Source organism: Panthera onca, chromosome A2 (genome assembly GCF_046562875.1).
Source record: "Panthera onca isolate mPanOnc1 chromosome A2, mPanOnc1 haplotype 2, whole genome shotgun sequence".
NCBI lineage: Eukaryota > Metazoa > Chordata > Mammalia > Carnivora > Felidae > Panthera > Panthera onca.
In genome coordinates, this window is record NC_138340.1 from 143,087,080 (window position 1) to 143,103,025 (window position 15,946).

Below are 15,946 nucleotides of genomic sequence, written 5' to 3' on the forward strand. Positions count from 1 at the left end.
ATGGCTAGGAAATGAACTTAATTGTTCATTTAGGAAATAAACTCAATTCTCACAGTGTTATGATGGCTTTGAGGATCAAGAAGAGATACTTTCATTATGGGAAAGAACGAAATACATATTAGAACAATAAGACAGTACATGAATATGTTTCTAGTTTATTTGAGGCATTTACAAAGCCCCTGACTGTCTACAGAGGAAATGCTAAGTCCCTGTAAATAGTCCTATATTACAGTTGTCAAAGACATGCTGAATGAATGAATGCCAATCCTTAGCTGAGACTATAGGGCACGTTTCTTATTTCTCTATACTGGAAGAAGCCAATGCACTGCTATCACATCATGGCTGTTAAAATGTGAAATAATTCTTTACCTAGTGGTAAACAGATGCTATTCCAATCACCCCAACACCCTCCCCATGCAGCCACTAACAGTCCTGCTCCCTTTCTGGGCCCTCCTTATCTCTCAGGTTCAGGATTGGCTTCCTGCTCCAGGGCCCCTTATATTTGGCGGGTGCTGGCACCACATAGCTCTCTCCAATGTCCCCGCAGACCTTCCCCTAGGAAAGCCCCTCTGAAGGGCTGCCACCAGCCAGGCAAAACTGATGAAGCTCCTGCACCCCATAGCCATCCTGCACGCCGCCCCCACCAGATCCCCACCAGACCCAGCAGGAGGAGACAGAGCCCCGGTGTTGGTGACACCCAGCAGGAGGAGACAGAGCCCCCGGTGTTGGTGACACCCAGCCACCTTGGGCACCACCCCCAGGCCCTGGGACCCTGCTTAAGCTGAGTTCTTCAAGTTTTCCTCACATGGCCACTTCTAGGAAATGCCAAATCTGTGGGCGTTGGGCCTTGATAGCATGCCAGGTAGGTAGGGACAGCAGGCAGCCCAAAAGGCTGTTAAAGGATCTGACCATCACCTGTAGGTACATTAACTTTCTCTGATGTTGTTATTCAAAGAGGTAGTGTAAATATAGGTCATGATTCACTTCCATCAATCAGACATGATCATAAGGTCTCAATATCTGATGTGGCAAAGGTAAAATACACTTATTTTTAAGCCTAAACTTATTCATGGCACACTGTCATTCCTCCCCACCACAACACACACACACACACACACACACACACACACACACACACACACAGAGTATACCAACACGTAAACAAGTGAGTCTTTCAAAAATGGACAAAATTTCCCTAATACAGTCACTTAAAAGGAAATGAGATCTTTCATTAAATCCCTATAGATACTAGATTTCTCTATAGACATTTAAGATTTTCCATAACATTTCAAAGTTGAAGGAAGGATAAAATCACACATTTTCTGAAAACTTAATTATAAGAATCAATTCTAACAAAATTTGTATTATAAACTTAAAAATAAAGCCTGACTATCTGAGAATTATATCCATTAATGCAAATTTATATTGATACTTACTTTTAGATGAAGCTGATTGGTCCAGTGCCCAATGATTTTGTATTCTGCACTTTTGTTGGTTATTTGATACTGGAAGATATCATAACGTCCAGGAGCATCTCCATTTTCATTAAAAGTGACAGGTGTCCCAGCACTACCTATAAATGTTTAGAAAACAATGTTAATAAAGTTTTAGTAAGATAGCCCACTGAGCTTATTTTTCTCTAAGAAAGAATGGTAGATAAAAATATATTGTGTGTAGTAAGAGATACGAAGATTGTAATCCATACAAGGTCATTCTTGACAGCATAATATCTTCTACACAAAAAGAAGCCCAGACGTACATACAGGGAGAAGACATGCTTTATTATGCACATTAGAAAGTAAATGGTGAGTATCCAAGTTAGGCAATGTACATAACAGTTAAATAAATAGAAGTTGATAGGCTGAATATTCCATCCTCGCTACAGAGAATGACAGTCAATAGAGAAGAGTGTAAATGTCCTGAAGCATAACACCTACTATATAACATGAACTACAAACAGCAACTCAAACTCTGGCAGGAAAACGTCCTAGCCAAATTCCCTGGAGTTTTGCTTCAGTCTGGCCTGAACTCCACTCGGAAGCAGTTCCCCGTTCAATTTCTCTTCTAAGCTTCTGCTTCTGCTACCTCTGCCCAAGAGTATATCAGTGTGGGCCATCGTTGGGAACCTCTCAATGGGCAAGACAGTGATGGCTGGCAAGTCCTGGATTGTAAAAGTTCCCCCAATTCACTGGGGCAGGGTAGCAGGACTTAAGAGATCAAGTATATTCTAAACTCTCGTTTCTCTAAGAAGCTTTCAACTTTTCTCTTAATAGCTTCTGCTCACTTTTCCTTTTCCACTTATTAAGTGTTACATAATCACAGGTTTTTTGTGTTTTTTTTTAACGTTTATTTATTTTTGAGACAGAGAGAGACAGAGCATGAACAGGGGAGGGGCAGAGAGAGAGGGAAACACAGAATCAGAAGCAGGCTCCAGGCTCCGAGCCATCAGCCCAGAGCCCGCGGACCGCGAGATCGTGACCTGAGCCGAAGTCGGACGCTTAACCGACTGAGCCACCCAGGCGCCCCATAATCACAGGTTTTAAGAGGAGAAAGGTGGGGCGCCTGGGCAGGTGAGTCAGTTAAGCAACCGACTCTTGGTTTCGGCTCCAGTCATGATCTCATGGTTCGTGAGATTGAGCCACACCTGGGTCTCTGCCCTGGCAGCACAGAGCCTGCTTGGAATTCTCTCTCTCCTCCTCTTTCTCCCCCTCCCCTGCTCATGCTCTCTCTAGCTCTCTCTCTCTCTCTCTCTCTCTCTCTCTCTCAAAATAAATAAATAAGTATTTAAAAAAAACAGTAGAAAGGGATTGCTACTGCCATGTCTTATTCTGCGTAGCCTCACAATCTGAATAGAACTTACTGTTCTGTAACAGCTTTTAGCTTCGTCCATTTCCCTGCTTTATCTTGTTGGATTACTCGTTGCTATCTCAACAAATTCACCTAACACCGATCCCTTTTCTTCGTGCCTGTCTTCTCTCCCTGATTTGCTTGTCATAGCATGTTGGATTTAATTTCTATGCTGTGCTAGAAAGTGTCTCCTTCTCGCTATCTCTTTTCCTATTCTCTCCCAAAATATACACTACGAATAATTACATATATCAACTCTCTACGCTCCCATTTTATAATGAGTTCTTTACCTGCAGAATTTTTAACAAATGCCAGTAATCACAAAATTCTAAAACATTTAACTTATCAAACAACATCGGTGACTTAAGACAATAAGTTGCAAATAAATACAACCACAGTCACACAGCAGCCATTAGGGTACTTTCCAAGTATTTAATGGAGAGATGTCCAATTTCCTGTTCTCTGGAATGTTTATAAAATTGGACACAGCATTAAATCTCTGATAGGATCACAGATACCTAGCATCTGGAAAACTGCTAAGGCCACAAGAGATGGTATAGCATGGAGGAGAGAGCACTAGTCTGAGAGTCAAGAGCTACATGACCATGCACTCTGAGTTGCATATAATTCCTGGTACGTCAGCTGTTTCTACATCTCTTTTCTCCAAGCTGAGAAAATCTATCAGAAAGCAAATAAATGAGAGCTGCATTATCACAAAAATAATAATTGACTAACTGAAATACTTCAAATACCATTAACAACAACCCACACTGAACTTGACATTGTATTAAGAGGTAATATACTAAAATGGCTAGGAGTGCTGGGTTTGGAGCCAGATCACTGAGTTCAAACCTCAGCTCTGTCACTTATTAATTACATGTATGATCTCAGGTAAGTTACTTAATTTCCCTGTATTTCATGTGTCTCATTTTTAAAATGGCTAATAGTACTTCCTATCTCAGAGGACTATATGCCGATTAAGTGAGTTAAAATATGTAAAATATTTAGTACACAGTATTATATAAGTATTAATTATTATCTCCTTTATGGTTTTATGGCAATGCTGTGTATGAGATCCAGTGCCCGTATGAAAACATAGGAACTTCTCAGTGATCATAAATGGCTTTCCTCAAGTCACCCTCACTAATCTTCATTCTCCTTTTTCTTTTTTTAAAAATTCTTAAGTTCATTTATTTATTTTGAGAGAGAGAGAGAGTCAGAGAGAAGGAGCGATAGAATCCCAAGCAGTCTCTGCACCACCAGCGCAGAGCCTGACGTGGGGCTGAACTCACAAACCACGAGATCATGACCTGAGCCGAGGTCAAGAGTTGGACGCTTAACTGACTGTGCTACCTGGGTGCCCCACTAGTTCTCCTCTTTCAGCAGAATGCCACCTATACCTAAAACCCAGTTCTCTAAATTCACCATGCTCCTTCTTTGCACCATCCTGTCTTTGTACACGTTATTATTCATAAATTCACTTCCTCCTTCCTCCTATACCTTCTCTATATAATTCCTTTCAAGATGTGGCTCAAAGGTCACACCTAAAGAAGCTTGATCTTCTAAACCTGGAGCAAAAGCCCAAGTGCCTCTTTGCATGCTATCCTGCTCTAACATATCACTCGCTACACTCCACACACTTTTACTATTCACCCTTATACCCACTCAAAACATTTATTCGACATATATTTACTGAGAGCCTATTATGTGCACAACACTGGGTAGACCCTCTGCCTTCCTTACAAAGGAGGTCTCCTTAACAAAGGCAGAGTGTATCTCTAATCTTTGTAGGCTCTGAACCAAATACAGTGCTTCATACTGAGTGAGCAATCAATAAATTAGAGTAAAGCATAAATCAGACCCTCACTAATGATCCCAAGTAAATCCATACTTACTCTCTACCTAACATTATGAAATGCATGTATGTCACTTCTCATCTTTTATAGTCACTAAGGAAGGGGCCAAATGAGTCCCTTTCCCATTGTTATCAGTCCGATGTTAGAAACCACTCTTGCAACTTGTTCTACTAATCTGATTTCTGATCTGGGGCTAGGCTTGCAGTTGAATTACTTCAACCCTTTCACAGAAAGAATGAGTCCATTACACACTGGCTCGTCTCAAATGATTACCCTGGTTCTGTGGTTTATGTAACCAACAACACCTTTGATAGCTACAAGGGGCCATGCTGTTTACTAATTTCTAGAAGAAGAAATTTAAAATATGCTTTGTATGGATCCGACCACCCCTGAAACAGCTGGCATTTTGTCCAGAAGAAAATTTTAAATGACAAATACATTGATCTCAATACATCGATCACTTTAGTATGATTTACCAACAACACAGGTAAGAAATATATTTAGATATACATGTATTTAGATATATATCTCCCAGACTTCATCCCCTAGACTTAGTTATTTCAGAAAATATTAAGTGTATTAATTTTTTAAAAAACTTTTTAAGTGATGTGCACCAGCAGAGAAATGGAAACAAACAATGTGGAGCTGTGAGGTAACTTTTACTTGTCAGGTACCACTCTCAGAGTCTATATATCTCCTGGAATATTTTCTGCTCAATAAGAAATGCATTGGAAAAAACTATCTATTTTTATTACTAGGCATATCAAGCACTTCGATATGTTTTTGTAGGAAAAAAGATGATACATCCAATGAAGATTTTATTTGCAAATGTTGGCTCTGTTGAACATTGTTCTGGGGAAGACTATAAGCTTGGGATTCGGGGACTGAGTTTGATTTCTGGCTCTGCCAATTACCTGCGTGATCTGGGCAAGTTACCCTCACTAAATCTGTTTTCTCAACCATCAAGGGAGCATAATAACCTCCACCTCCCTGTGTTATTACGAGGGTTACATGAGCTGATGTATGTAAAGCACTTAATGCGTGGCTGGCACACGATAGGTGTGCAATAAATGGAAGCCATCATCATCATTATCCGTTCCTTTGCCTACCCTTATGCTTCCTTGATCTACATTAGCTTATTTCCACAATGCCAAATGCAATGCAAGAATAATTCATTCGTCTTTATGGGCAAATATTATAAATATATTTATAAGTGTAAGCCACTCAGCTTATTGTCATGTTTATTGCTTTCCTTCCTCCCTCTTGCTACAAAACTTTATCCATTTTCCTTCTCATAACAACCTACACTACCGGGTAAGCACGAAAAAAATGAGAAAGTGAAAAATGAAATCAGTTGATTTAGTGAGCTTTGGCTCCCTTAAAAGAATGCATATGTGAGACTTAAGTCATTGACCAAAATGCCATAGGAAATAGCAATTTTCAACAGAATCTCAATTATTCATGCTCACCTTTTCTTTATCCGATTTATTTTATCAAGTATTTATTACAATCAATAAACAGACCTATGCCTTTGAATTAGAATCATATTATATGTTAATTATTTAGGAATCAGTCATATTACTCTTACATATATCAATTAGTAGTCAGCCTTTATTCATTGAAGACTTTAGCATCTGACTTTTTCCTTTTCCGTATCCTTTTCCATCCCTATTCTTGTTATCATTCTTGGTGGTCTCGTCATCCACCTGGATGACTCAACATCCTGGCCTCTGCATTAGCGGAGGCATTCCTCACTTCCAGTGGTCATCCCTGTCATGTATCTCACCACTTGCTATCATGATCACAGTCTACAAGTTGTCCTTGCCAGGAACTGCATCATCTCCCAACTTTCACTCCCTGGATACCACCTTCCACCCCCACTGTGACAATTCTATGATCCCCTAAATTTATTGATTCATTTATCAACCCAATTTGTCATTACACTCCCCCCCCCCCATGATAGTCTCCCTTCCTTCTTATTCTCACACAGGTTCTATGATCTCCTTCCAACCAATTTTATTCCTCTGCCAAATCACAATCATGATTGAACTCAACTGTATAACTTCTTCGCCTATATTCAAGCAGCTGAATATTGTTTGAGAAAATCATAAAGCTTTAATGTCTGGCAAGGCCACGACTAGACTGAGGCAGGTCAGGTGCCTCAAGCACAACTATGAGAGTGAGTGCCTCCCTAAATGCTGCACATTAGGCAACTCACTTGCTTCATCTAGTCCCAGCCTGCTGTCTGGTCTTACTTTAAATTCATGACCTCTCGGGGCGCCTGGGTGGCTCAGTCGGTTAAGCGTCCGACTTTGGCTCAGGTCACGATCTCGCGGTCCGTGAGTTCGAGCCCCGCATCCGGCTCTGGGCTGATGGCCAGAGCCTGGAGCCTGCTTCCGATTCTGTGTCTCCCTCTCTCTCTGCCCCTCCCCCGTTCATGCTCTGTCTCTCTCTGTCTCAAAAATAATAAAATAAACATTAAAAAAAATTTAAAAAAAAATTCATGACCTCAGATCCGAAGTGTGCAGTCAGCATTGTTCTGCAATCCTTCCACACTTTGCCAGTGAGTCCACCTCCCTGCTCTGGATGACAGACTGTTTCATGCCTCCCATACCCAACACCTCCCTCCCCCTGTCACTTCAGCTGGTCTCATACTTTCTCACTGAGGAAAAGCAGCAGTCAGACAAAAACTCCCTCATAACTCCGCCACAAAACCTATGAGGTACCTGCATCTACACTCATATTAACCTCCCTCCTACTGAGGACACATCCCTCCAGTCACAGGCATGCCCTGCTCCTGGTGCAAGGACCTCACGGCTCACTCTCCATGCACCTTCACGTACACAGATATCTTCTCTTCCTTTGACATCAACAGATTTAGACTGTCCATAGTATTCCATTCAGTTTACAAATGAGTTCTAATAGCTCTCATCTTAAAAAAAAAAGGGGGCAAGCAAAAACTCCATTATTGACGTTATTGCCTCATTTATCCACTCTCCTTAACTGTAAAACAGAAATTTTTAGCTGAGTTGTCCTCACTCTCTCCATTGTCTTATTTCCTGCTAACTTTTCACACCATTTTTTAAGTTTATTTATTTATTTTGAGAGAGAGAGAGAGAGAGAGAGAGAGAGATAGAGAGAGAGAGGGAGAGAGAGAACTCCCAAGAACTCCGCACTGTCAGCACAGGGCCAGACGTTGGGCTCAATCTCAGGAATGATGAGATCATGGCCTCAGCCGAAATTCAAGAGTCTGATGCTTAACTGACTGAGCTACTGAGGCACCCCTTCACATCATTTTAATTTGAAATTTAACCTCATACCTCCACTGATGAGTCTCAAATTTATACATCTATCCCTGACTGCAGACTTATCCAACTCCATTGATTGTTTGATAATAATCCTAAACTTCATGCATCTAGACACATTTAATTCTTTTTCATCCAAACATATCCTTCACAGTCTTTCCTCTCCTAGTAAGTAGCTAACAACTGCCCATCTATTCAATCAAGCCAAAACCTAAGTTAAAACCCTTACCTAACTGCAAAACAGAAAGAATGAATGTATGGGCTCTCATTAATAACAATGTATCATTAGTGGTTTATTAATTGTAACAAATGTACAATACTAATACAAAATGTTAATAATTGGAGAAACTGGGGGCCTCTGGGTGGCTCAGTCGGTTGAGCATTCGACTTCAGCTCAGGTCATGATCTCGCAGTTCACGAGCCCCACATCGGGCTCTGTGCTGACAGCTCAGAGCCTGGAGCCTGCTTCGGATTCTGTGTCTCCCTCTCTCTTCACCCCTTCCCCACTCATGCTCTGTCTCTCTCTGTCTCTGTCTCAAAAACAAATAATAATAATAATAATAATAATAATAAAATAATAATAATTGGAGCAACTGTGTATAGGGGGCTGAAATAGGAGAACCATTTATACTATCTGCCCAGTGTTTCTGGAAATCTAAAGCTGTTCTTTAAAGAAGTTTTAAAAAAGTAGAAGAAAAATGATGAGGTTATTTTCAGTCATACATTTCGTGTAACCCAATATATGCAAAATAATATGATGTCAAAATGTAACCAATATAAAGAATATTAATGAGGTATTTCACATTTTTTTACATAGCAAATCATCAAAACTCTGTGTATACCTTATACCTACAGATCATTGTAATTCAGACTAGTCATATTTCAAGTGTTCCATAGCCATCCATATCAAACAGGAGAGTTTTAAAAGACAAGTCATTTCAGCAGGCATTGCCCTAACCCTCGAAGCTTTGGAGAAGTACACTGCTGAACTCTTCTGATCTCAATTTCAACTTCAAATGCACTGAACCCTGCTCGCCTCCACTTGAACTAAACTGAACCCCCTTGACTACTTTCTCCCTTAAAGAGGCATGGATCTACCAAAGTCTGGCTCAGTGGATGCCAGATCTGGAGAAAAAATCCTAAAATAAGATCCAAAACGCTTTGGTAGTAAAAACAAGCAAAAGCTTAACAGGTTCTATCTCCAAAACATATCCAGGATTTCAAACAACCCAGTCTCTGCCTGGCAGCCAGAGTGATGATATTCTGAAACACAAATCATATCATATAGCTCCTCTTAAAATCATGTAGTGGCTTCCCATTTCACTTAGAGTATAACACAAAATGTTTACCATGGCTTTGAAGGCCTTATTATTTCTCCAATCTTACTCACTTCTATACTTCATCCACACTGGGTTTTCTGTCGAAACACATGAAGTTTGCTTTAGTTCGGGACTTTTGTGTTTCCTCTCTTTTTCTCTGTCTCTCTCCCTCTCTCTTTTTCTCTCTCTCCAATATTATTCCCACTTGAATCTTTACACGACTGGTTCCTTCTCATCATTTATATCCCAGATCAAATATCACATCAAGATGTTCTGTCAGATCACCACACCCCAATTAGCCTGTTTCCTCTCCCTATCACTCACTCTTACACACATTATTTCCTTCAAAGCTCTTACAAATATCATAAACATGTGGTTTGTTTAACTTACGTATTGTTAGATTGTAAGCTTCATGATTGTGGAGCATTTTTACATTATATTCACTGCTATATGTGTAGCACAGACTGTTGGCTGAGCGCCCACATCCATTTTCTCTTTTTCTTGGGAACATAGCTTGGCTACATTTCCACTCTTCCCTGTAGTTAGGTATGGCCAAATGATTAGCTCCAGCCAATGGAACGTGAACACAAGTGATACTTCTGGCCTCTCATTAAAAGCCTCTGGAGTGGTCTTCTATGATCTTTTCACCCTCTGACTGGCTAGAATGGAAATACCATGCCGGGCAACTGGGAAAGCTACAGCTTAAAGATGGCAGAGCTTGCAACAGCCTGGATTCCTGCATGGGTTCTTGGAGAAGGTCTGCACTAGTAACCCATTCATCCAGCTAAAAAACACACCTCTCTCCTTGAGCCATTACAGTGTGTGAGTCTATTTCTTATAGCAATTATAAATATACCGTTTCTAGAAAAGTGGGTTATCAGTCAATAGTTAGTAAATGAATAACTAATGCTATGTTAAATGTGGAAACAAATGCTTCCCTTCATATCACTACAAAAGCTTTAAGGACAATACAGATTTTTACAACTGAATATCAAAGATATTGGCATGGATGAGTAACTTGTTTCAGATTCTCCTTTAGAGTTAATATTGATCAATGCAGTGTGCACATGTGTAATATTAAGGTGGAATCCAGGATGTGTAGCCATACTCCAGATTTTCACTGTATAGCCTCCATGTTCATTTACCTCGGCTAAAGTACTCACTCAATTGGATGTTTTCATAAAAACTAAATAGAAAAGTATGAAAAATACATGCCTACTTTCAATTTTTTGTGTTGAAAATTATTTTCTTTAACTAATTATTTTGGTGTATGAAATAAATGGGACAAGAAACATGGCTGAATAGCATTTCTAAGTCTCTCAGCCAAACCTTCCTTCTTGATTTTTCATTAAGAAATTAAACTGACAACGGCACTTTCTCTTGTGGAAATGTCTTTAAGATCCTTGCATTAAAGGTGCTTTAAGAATGCAAAGTGTCATTATCATTAATGAACACTATTTGAGAAATAGAAATACAATCTATAATTGCTTTGGTAGTCTTCAAATAAGCTTATTGAACTTTCAAAATAAGAAAAGATCCATTATTTAGAGATACTCACCTCAGGGAAGCAGACAAATTAGGAAGTTTAAATAAAATCTCTTAAAAAAAAAGTGGCCAGAAACTATTAAAATATCAAACGTTTGATTAAAGGGAAAAGATGAAAAGGATAATTAATAATTAGGCAAGATAAATGCATCTTAAGGGGAATTTGGGAACAAACCAGTGTATTGCAATATTCTGAATTCAGTATATTTTCATTCTGACACAGAAAACCTTTCTTTACCTTGAGCAACTGAAGATCTTTATTGTTTCTTTTCAGGAGTATTTAATACCTTATATATACTTATTTGTACGCATAAATTCCATTATGTTATTAATTAATCATTGTATCTCTAACAGTGATGAAGACATTTATGAAAGAGAAGTTTTTGAGTACATACAGTCCTGCCTGTTCAAATTTGCTGTGCTAGGAGGAGGTCTCTGACTGTCTAGTCCAATGTTGCTGGAAAAGAAAGATACTTTTGCCATCTAGATTCAAAATTTGCAAATTTGTCAATTTTTAAGAATGTCTACTAAGACTTTTAAAATTTTGTTTCTCACATTTGCATTGTTAATCCACCCATAGATGATTGGTGGGGTGAAGCTGGAAATGTCACTTTTCCTGTATATTGATAACCAGTTTTTAGCAATACTCTCCTTTTCCAATTGACTGGATGTACCTAAGTTACATGGAGAAGTGGGTCTTTTTCTGGTCCGTCTCTCCTCCTCCATTAATTCACCTGTCTGTCTTGACCTGATATCATACTATATAAATGACTAAAGTTTCATAATAAGACTGATGCTGGTGCGGTGGGTCAGCACTCCTTATTCTCTCTTCTCAGAAGTGTTCTGACATCTCCTCTGCATACAATTTAGAACCATCTTAAGTTCCATGAACAATTCTGGTTAAAATATGTGGAATCTAGAAATCAACGGGGGGAAATTTAATATCTCTAGAATATTTTCCTATCCATGAACATGAGTTGTCTCTTAGTTGTTTCGGTCTTCTTTTGTAAATTTTAACATAGCCTTATCATTTCCCTTTCATAGCACTTAACCATCTTTTGCAGATCTCCTATGTAATTAATATTCTATGATACTACTAAATTTATATTATCTACTGCTTTGCTGTTAGTATATATAAGGCAGCTGATTTTTTTTTTCTGCATTAGTCTCATATCTAGCCCAGAGGTTCTCAACTGAAGGCATTTGGCAATGTCTGGAGACATTTTTGGTTGTTGCAGTTGGAGGAGAGGTGCTACGGGTGACAGCTTGAAGAGACGAGGGGTGCTACTAAACATCCTACAATGCACAGGACAGCCACCTAGAATCAAGAACGATCCAGTTCGAAATGTTAAAATAGTTTTAAGGTTGAAAAACCTCTGAAAAACTCTGTTCTTATACCTAAGGATTTATAGCTAAATTAAAAAAAATTCTATGTGAAGTATTATGTTATTTGCAAAGAGTTATAATTTCCTTGTTCCCTTAACAATTCTTATACTTCCAACTCTGCCCCACCCTTTTCTTATTGCACTACCTGGGATCTTCAATACAATTTTGACATGAAGTGACAATAGTGAACATTCTTGTACTTCTAATTTTTTTTTTTTTTTGGTAAGAGGTTTCTTTTTTTATGTTTATTTTTGAGAGAGAGAGGGAGATTGAGAGAGAGGGAGGGGCAGAGTGAGAGGGAGACACAGAATTTGAAGCAGGCTCCAGGCTCTGAGCTGTCTGCACAGAGCATGAAGCGGTGCTCAAACCTATGAACCCTGAGGTCATGACCTGAGCCAGAGTCAGACGCTTAACCAACTGAGCCACCCAGGTGCCCCGTACTTCTCCCATTTTTTAAAGAATATTTCTCACATTACTCATTTAAGATTATGTTTGATATAGGCATTTTATAGGTGCGTCTTATTAGTTTAGGACATTTCCTTTCATTATAATAAATGTATTAATAATTTTATCATGAATGCACTTTTAATGTTAGGCATGTCTTTTGTGCATATTTTGTGATAATCTTTTTTTCTTTTAATTTGTTATTGTAATGAGTTACATGTATATATATTCAATATTATGTCATGGAAACTTGGTACAGATACAACTTGATTTCAATTTTTTTTTCCAAACCATTGAATTTAATCAGCTAATATTTTGTTTAGAATCCTTACATGCATACTCATGAGTGAGGTGGAGCTGTAATTTTTTTTCTTAGAACGTCCTTTTTAGTTTGATTTCAGGTTTATATTGGCCACAGAGAATAAACTAGAAAATATTCCCTTTTTCTCTATTCTCTGCAAGAGTTTATATAAAATTGTAATAATGTCTTCCTTGAATGTTTTGTAGAACTCACCTGGAATCACCCCAGATACCCTCAAGAAAGTGAATGAATTGTGGTATATGGAATATTCACACAATGGAAAATAATACTACAGTCAAAATGAATGAACTACAGAGACGATCATAAATATAGATGGATTTTGGCAAAATAATATTAAGTGGAAAAAGTAAGTACCAAAAATATATTTTACAAAGGTATAAATGATTAAAACTTAAAATTTTGTGCTATTTGGGAATATATAAGCAAGACAAACCCATTTTAAAAGGTAGAAATATTGATTGTTCAGGAGGGATGGGGGGGTGGGATAAGTTGGTGACGGGAATATATGTTTGAGTGTAGCTTTTTGCCAAAATCCTAGCTTTGGCAGGGGGCAGGGCAGTATTTTCATAAATGCTTATTACATTCCTTGAAATAGCCAGCAACTAACTAAATAAATGAAAATGGACCTTGCATAGATTAATAATGAGCATGTATCATGAATCAGGGAGCCAAAAGGAAGAAAGAGAAAAAGAGTGAAAAGAGAGAGGGAGGAAAACAGGGAGTAAGGGAACAGAAGGAAGGACAGGTAGAAGTAATAGATAAAAGAATGAAAGAAAAGAAAAAGGAGAGATTCACATTTAAAAATATGTTTAAAGGAAGGGTCTATTGAAAGGGCTTCAAATGTTGTGTAATTCTGTGAATTAACTGAATGCTATACTTAGCCTTGTTATTATGCCCTTGGGGAATATGAATCCTGCCTATAGGTTTATGTACCCAAACAAAATGGGTCATATACAGAATTGCCTCAACCCAGTTCTCCAAAGCAGCTTTTCTGTATATTTTTAGATTTTATATTAGTCAAACTTCTGTCAGAATTCCCAGTTTATAAGCTATAACTGTCTGGGATTAGGATCACATATTTTTAAGCCAAGAAGCTTATTCAGTTTTTCATCATGAAGATTTTTTGGAGGAGTAAAATAAGGCTAAAATTCACCTCTTACCAGATGAGTCACTACTTCATTTCTTGCTCAGTGTCAAATTGTTCTTTTATCTCAGGTTTTAGTTTGAAATATCATTAATGTGCCACCTTTCCATGTATTTCAGAATTAATATTTTGTTAATATTTGCAGAATTACTATGAGCCAATCAAATACAGACAACTCTATAGGAACAGATGTCTAAGTGCTTAAAAAATGGATAAAATATCAAATTAGGAGAGGGCTACTCACTTTTGACAATAATTTGTGTATTGAATTAAAGAAAGGATACCACATCATTTATGTATAATGGACTTGATTTTCTCTAATTACACAAACTGTCAATGTATATTAGGCCACTGTGATAGATGTGAATTGTCTATGTTACCATGGTGATTAGAGGTGTTTCCATTTGATGCTGCATGCATAACAATTTGGAGCATAATTAAAAGAAACAGTAAAACATATAAGTAAATAAAAAACTCTAAATTTAAAAAGTGTGGTCTGACTTTCATATATCCCTTTCTGAAGCTGACCTATCAAACAGATAAAAACAATAACTATTAAATAAGATATTGTACATTCAAATACATATGAAACATTTAGAACAGTATTATTTCTGCCCAAAATAAAATATGGATAATTATCATAAATCTTAATTCATATTCTCTAACTACTATTCAATAAAACTTAAAATCCTTAGCAACAGCTTTAAAAAGATTGAAAAGTTAAAACAACACCAAGGAAGATAAAAATTAAAAAAATTCCTAGAGATTTAGAAAAAACAATTAAACACTCATGTTAACTAACTCTTCAGATAAAGAGAAAACTAAAACTAAAATTATAGAGTAGTACTTACAGGTAGCAATATATTTCAAAACCTGAAGTATATAGCCAAGTCTGCCGTCAGAGGGAAATTTAGAGAACAAAAAGTTTTTATCATTACACAAAAAATTGTATTACATAAAAAATTCCATTACATAAAAAATTATAATCTTGAAGTGATAAATGGTCTTTTAAGCATGACATCATATTTAAAATATTAAGGAAATAATTGATAATTTTAATAACCTAAAAATTTCTGAATTTCAAACAATTTTTAAAAGAATCACCTTATAGAAATGTAACAAGGGATTAATATTCTTAATATGCAAGGAGCTCTTGCATATAAGAAAATTTTAACACTGTGGCACAACTGGGAGAATACAAACAGTTGTGATAGAAATCGTTACAGTGAGAATATATGCAATGTTCCATCTAAGTAGTAAAAAAAGACATTAATGGGATAATAATGCTCCCATTTGGTCCAAGAATAAATATTATAGATGAAGGTAGGATAAAATTGACACTTTCATGTTCTGCTGATAAAAATTTAAGTCGATACAACCATGCTGGAAGCAAATTTTCAAGATTTAAAGTACATTTATTATTTGATCCAATAATAGAAATTTATGCTATAAATATGGGCAGGTGATATATTATATGGGCAGGCATATTATAAACATGTCAACTGTACTATTGTTTCTGTATTCAAGTAATGGAAAAAAGTTGATAACCTAAATGGACACAAATATATGAATCTTTAGTCCAGTGTTCTCTATTATAGGAAAAATGAAAACAATATGAGATTATTTCAATCAGGGCAAGGATAAATAATGACCCGTGGATACAATGGAATACCATGTAGCCATTAAAATTATAATAGAAAGGCATATTATTAATTTAGATTCAACAGCATATTTTTAAGCTTTAAAAAGGATTATACAGAGCCACTAGGATGAGTATA

The 15,946-nt window shown here is 37.3% G+C and overlaps 1 protein-coding gene across 5 annotated transcripts in view; it reads right to left on the reverse strand.

The window, feature by feature from the left end:
- Positions 1-15,946, reverse strand: part of GRM8 (glutamate metabotropic receptor 8) — a 759,243-nt gene that overhangs the window by 135,260 nt on the left and 608,037 nt on the right. For all 5 annotated transcript variants that reach the window (XM_060633021.3, XM_060633020.3, XM_060633022.3 and 2 more), the window contains exon 8: positions 1,437-1,573. In XM_060633021.3, the coding sequence (XP_060489004.1) occupies positions 1,437-1,573 (137 nt within the window). The remainder of the gene's footprint in view (positions 1-1,436; positions 1,574-15,946) is intronic.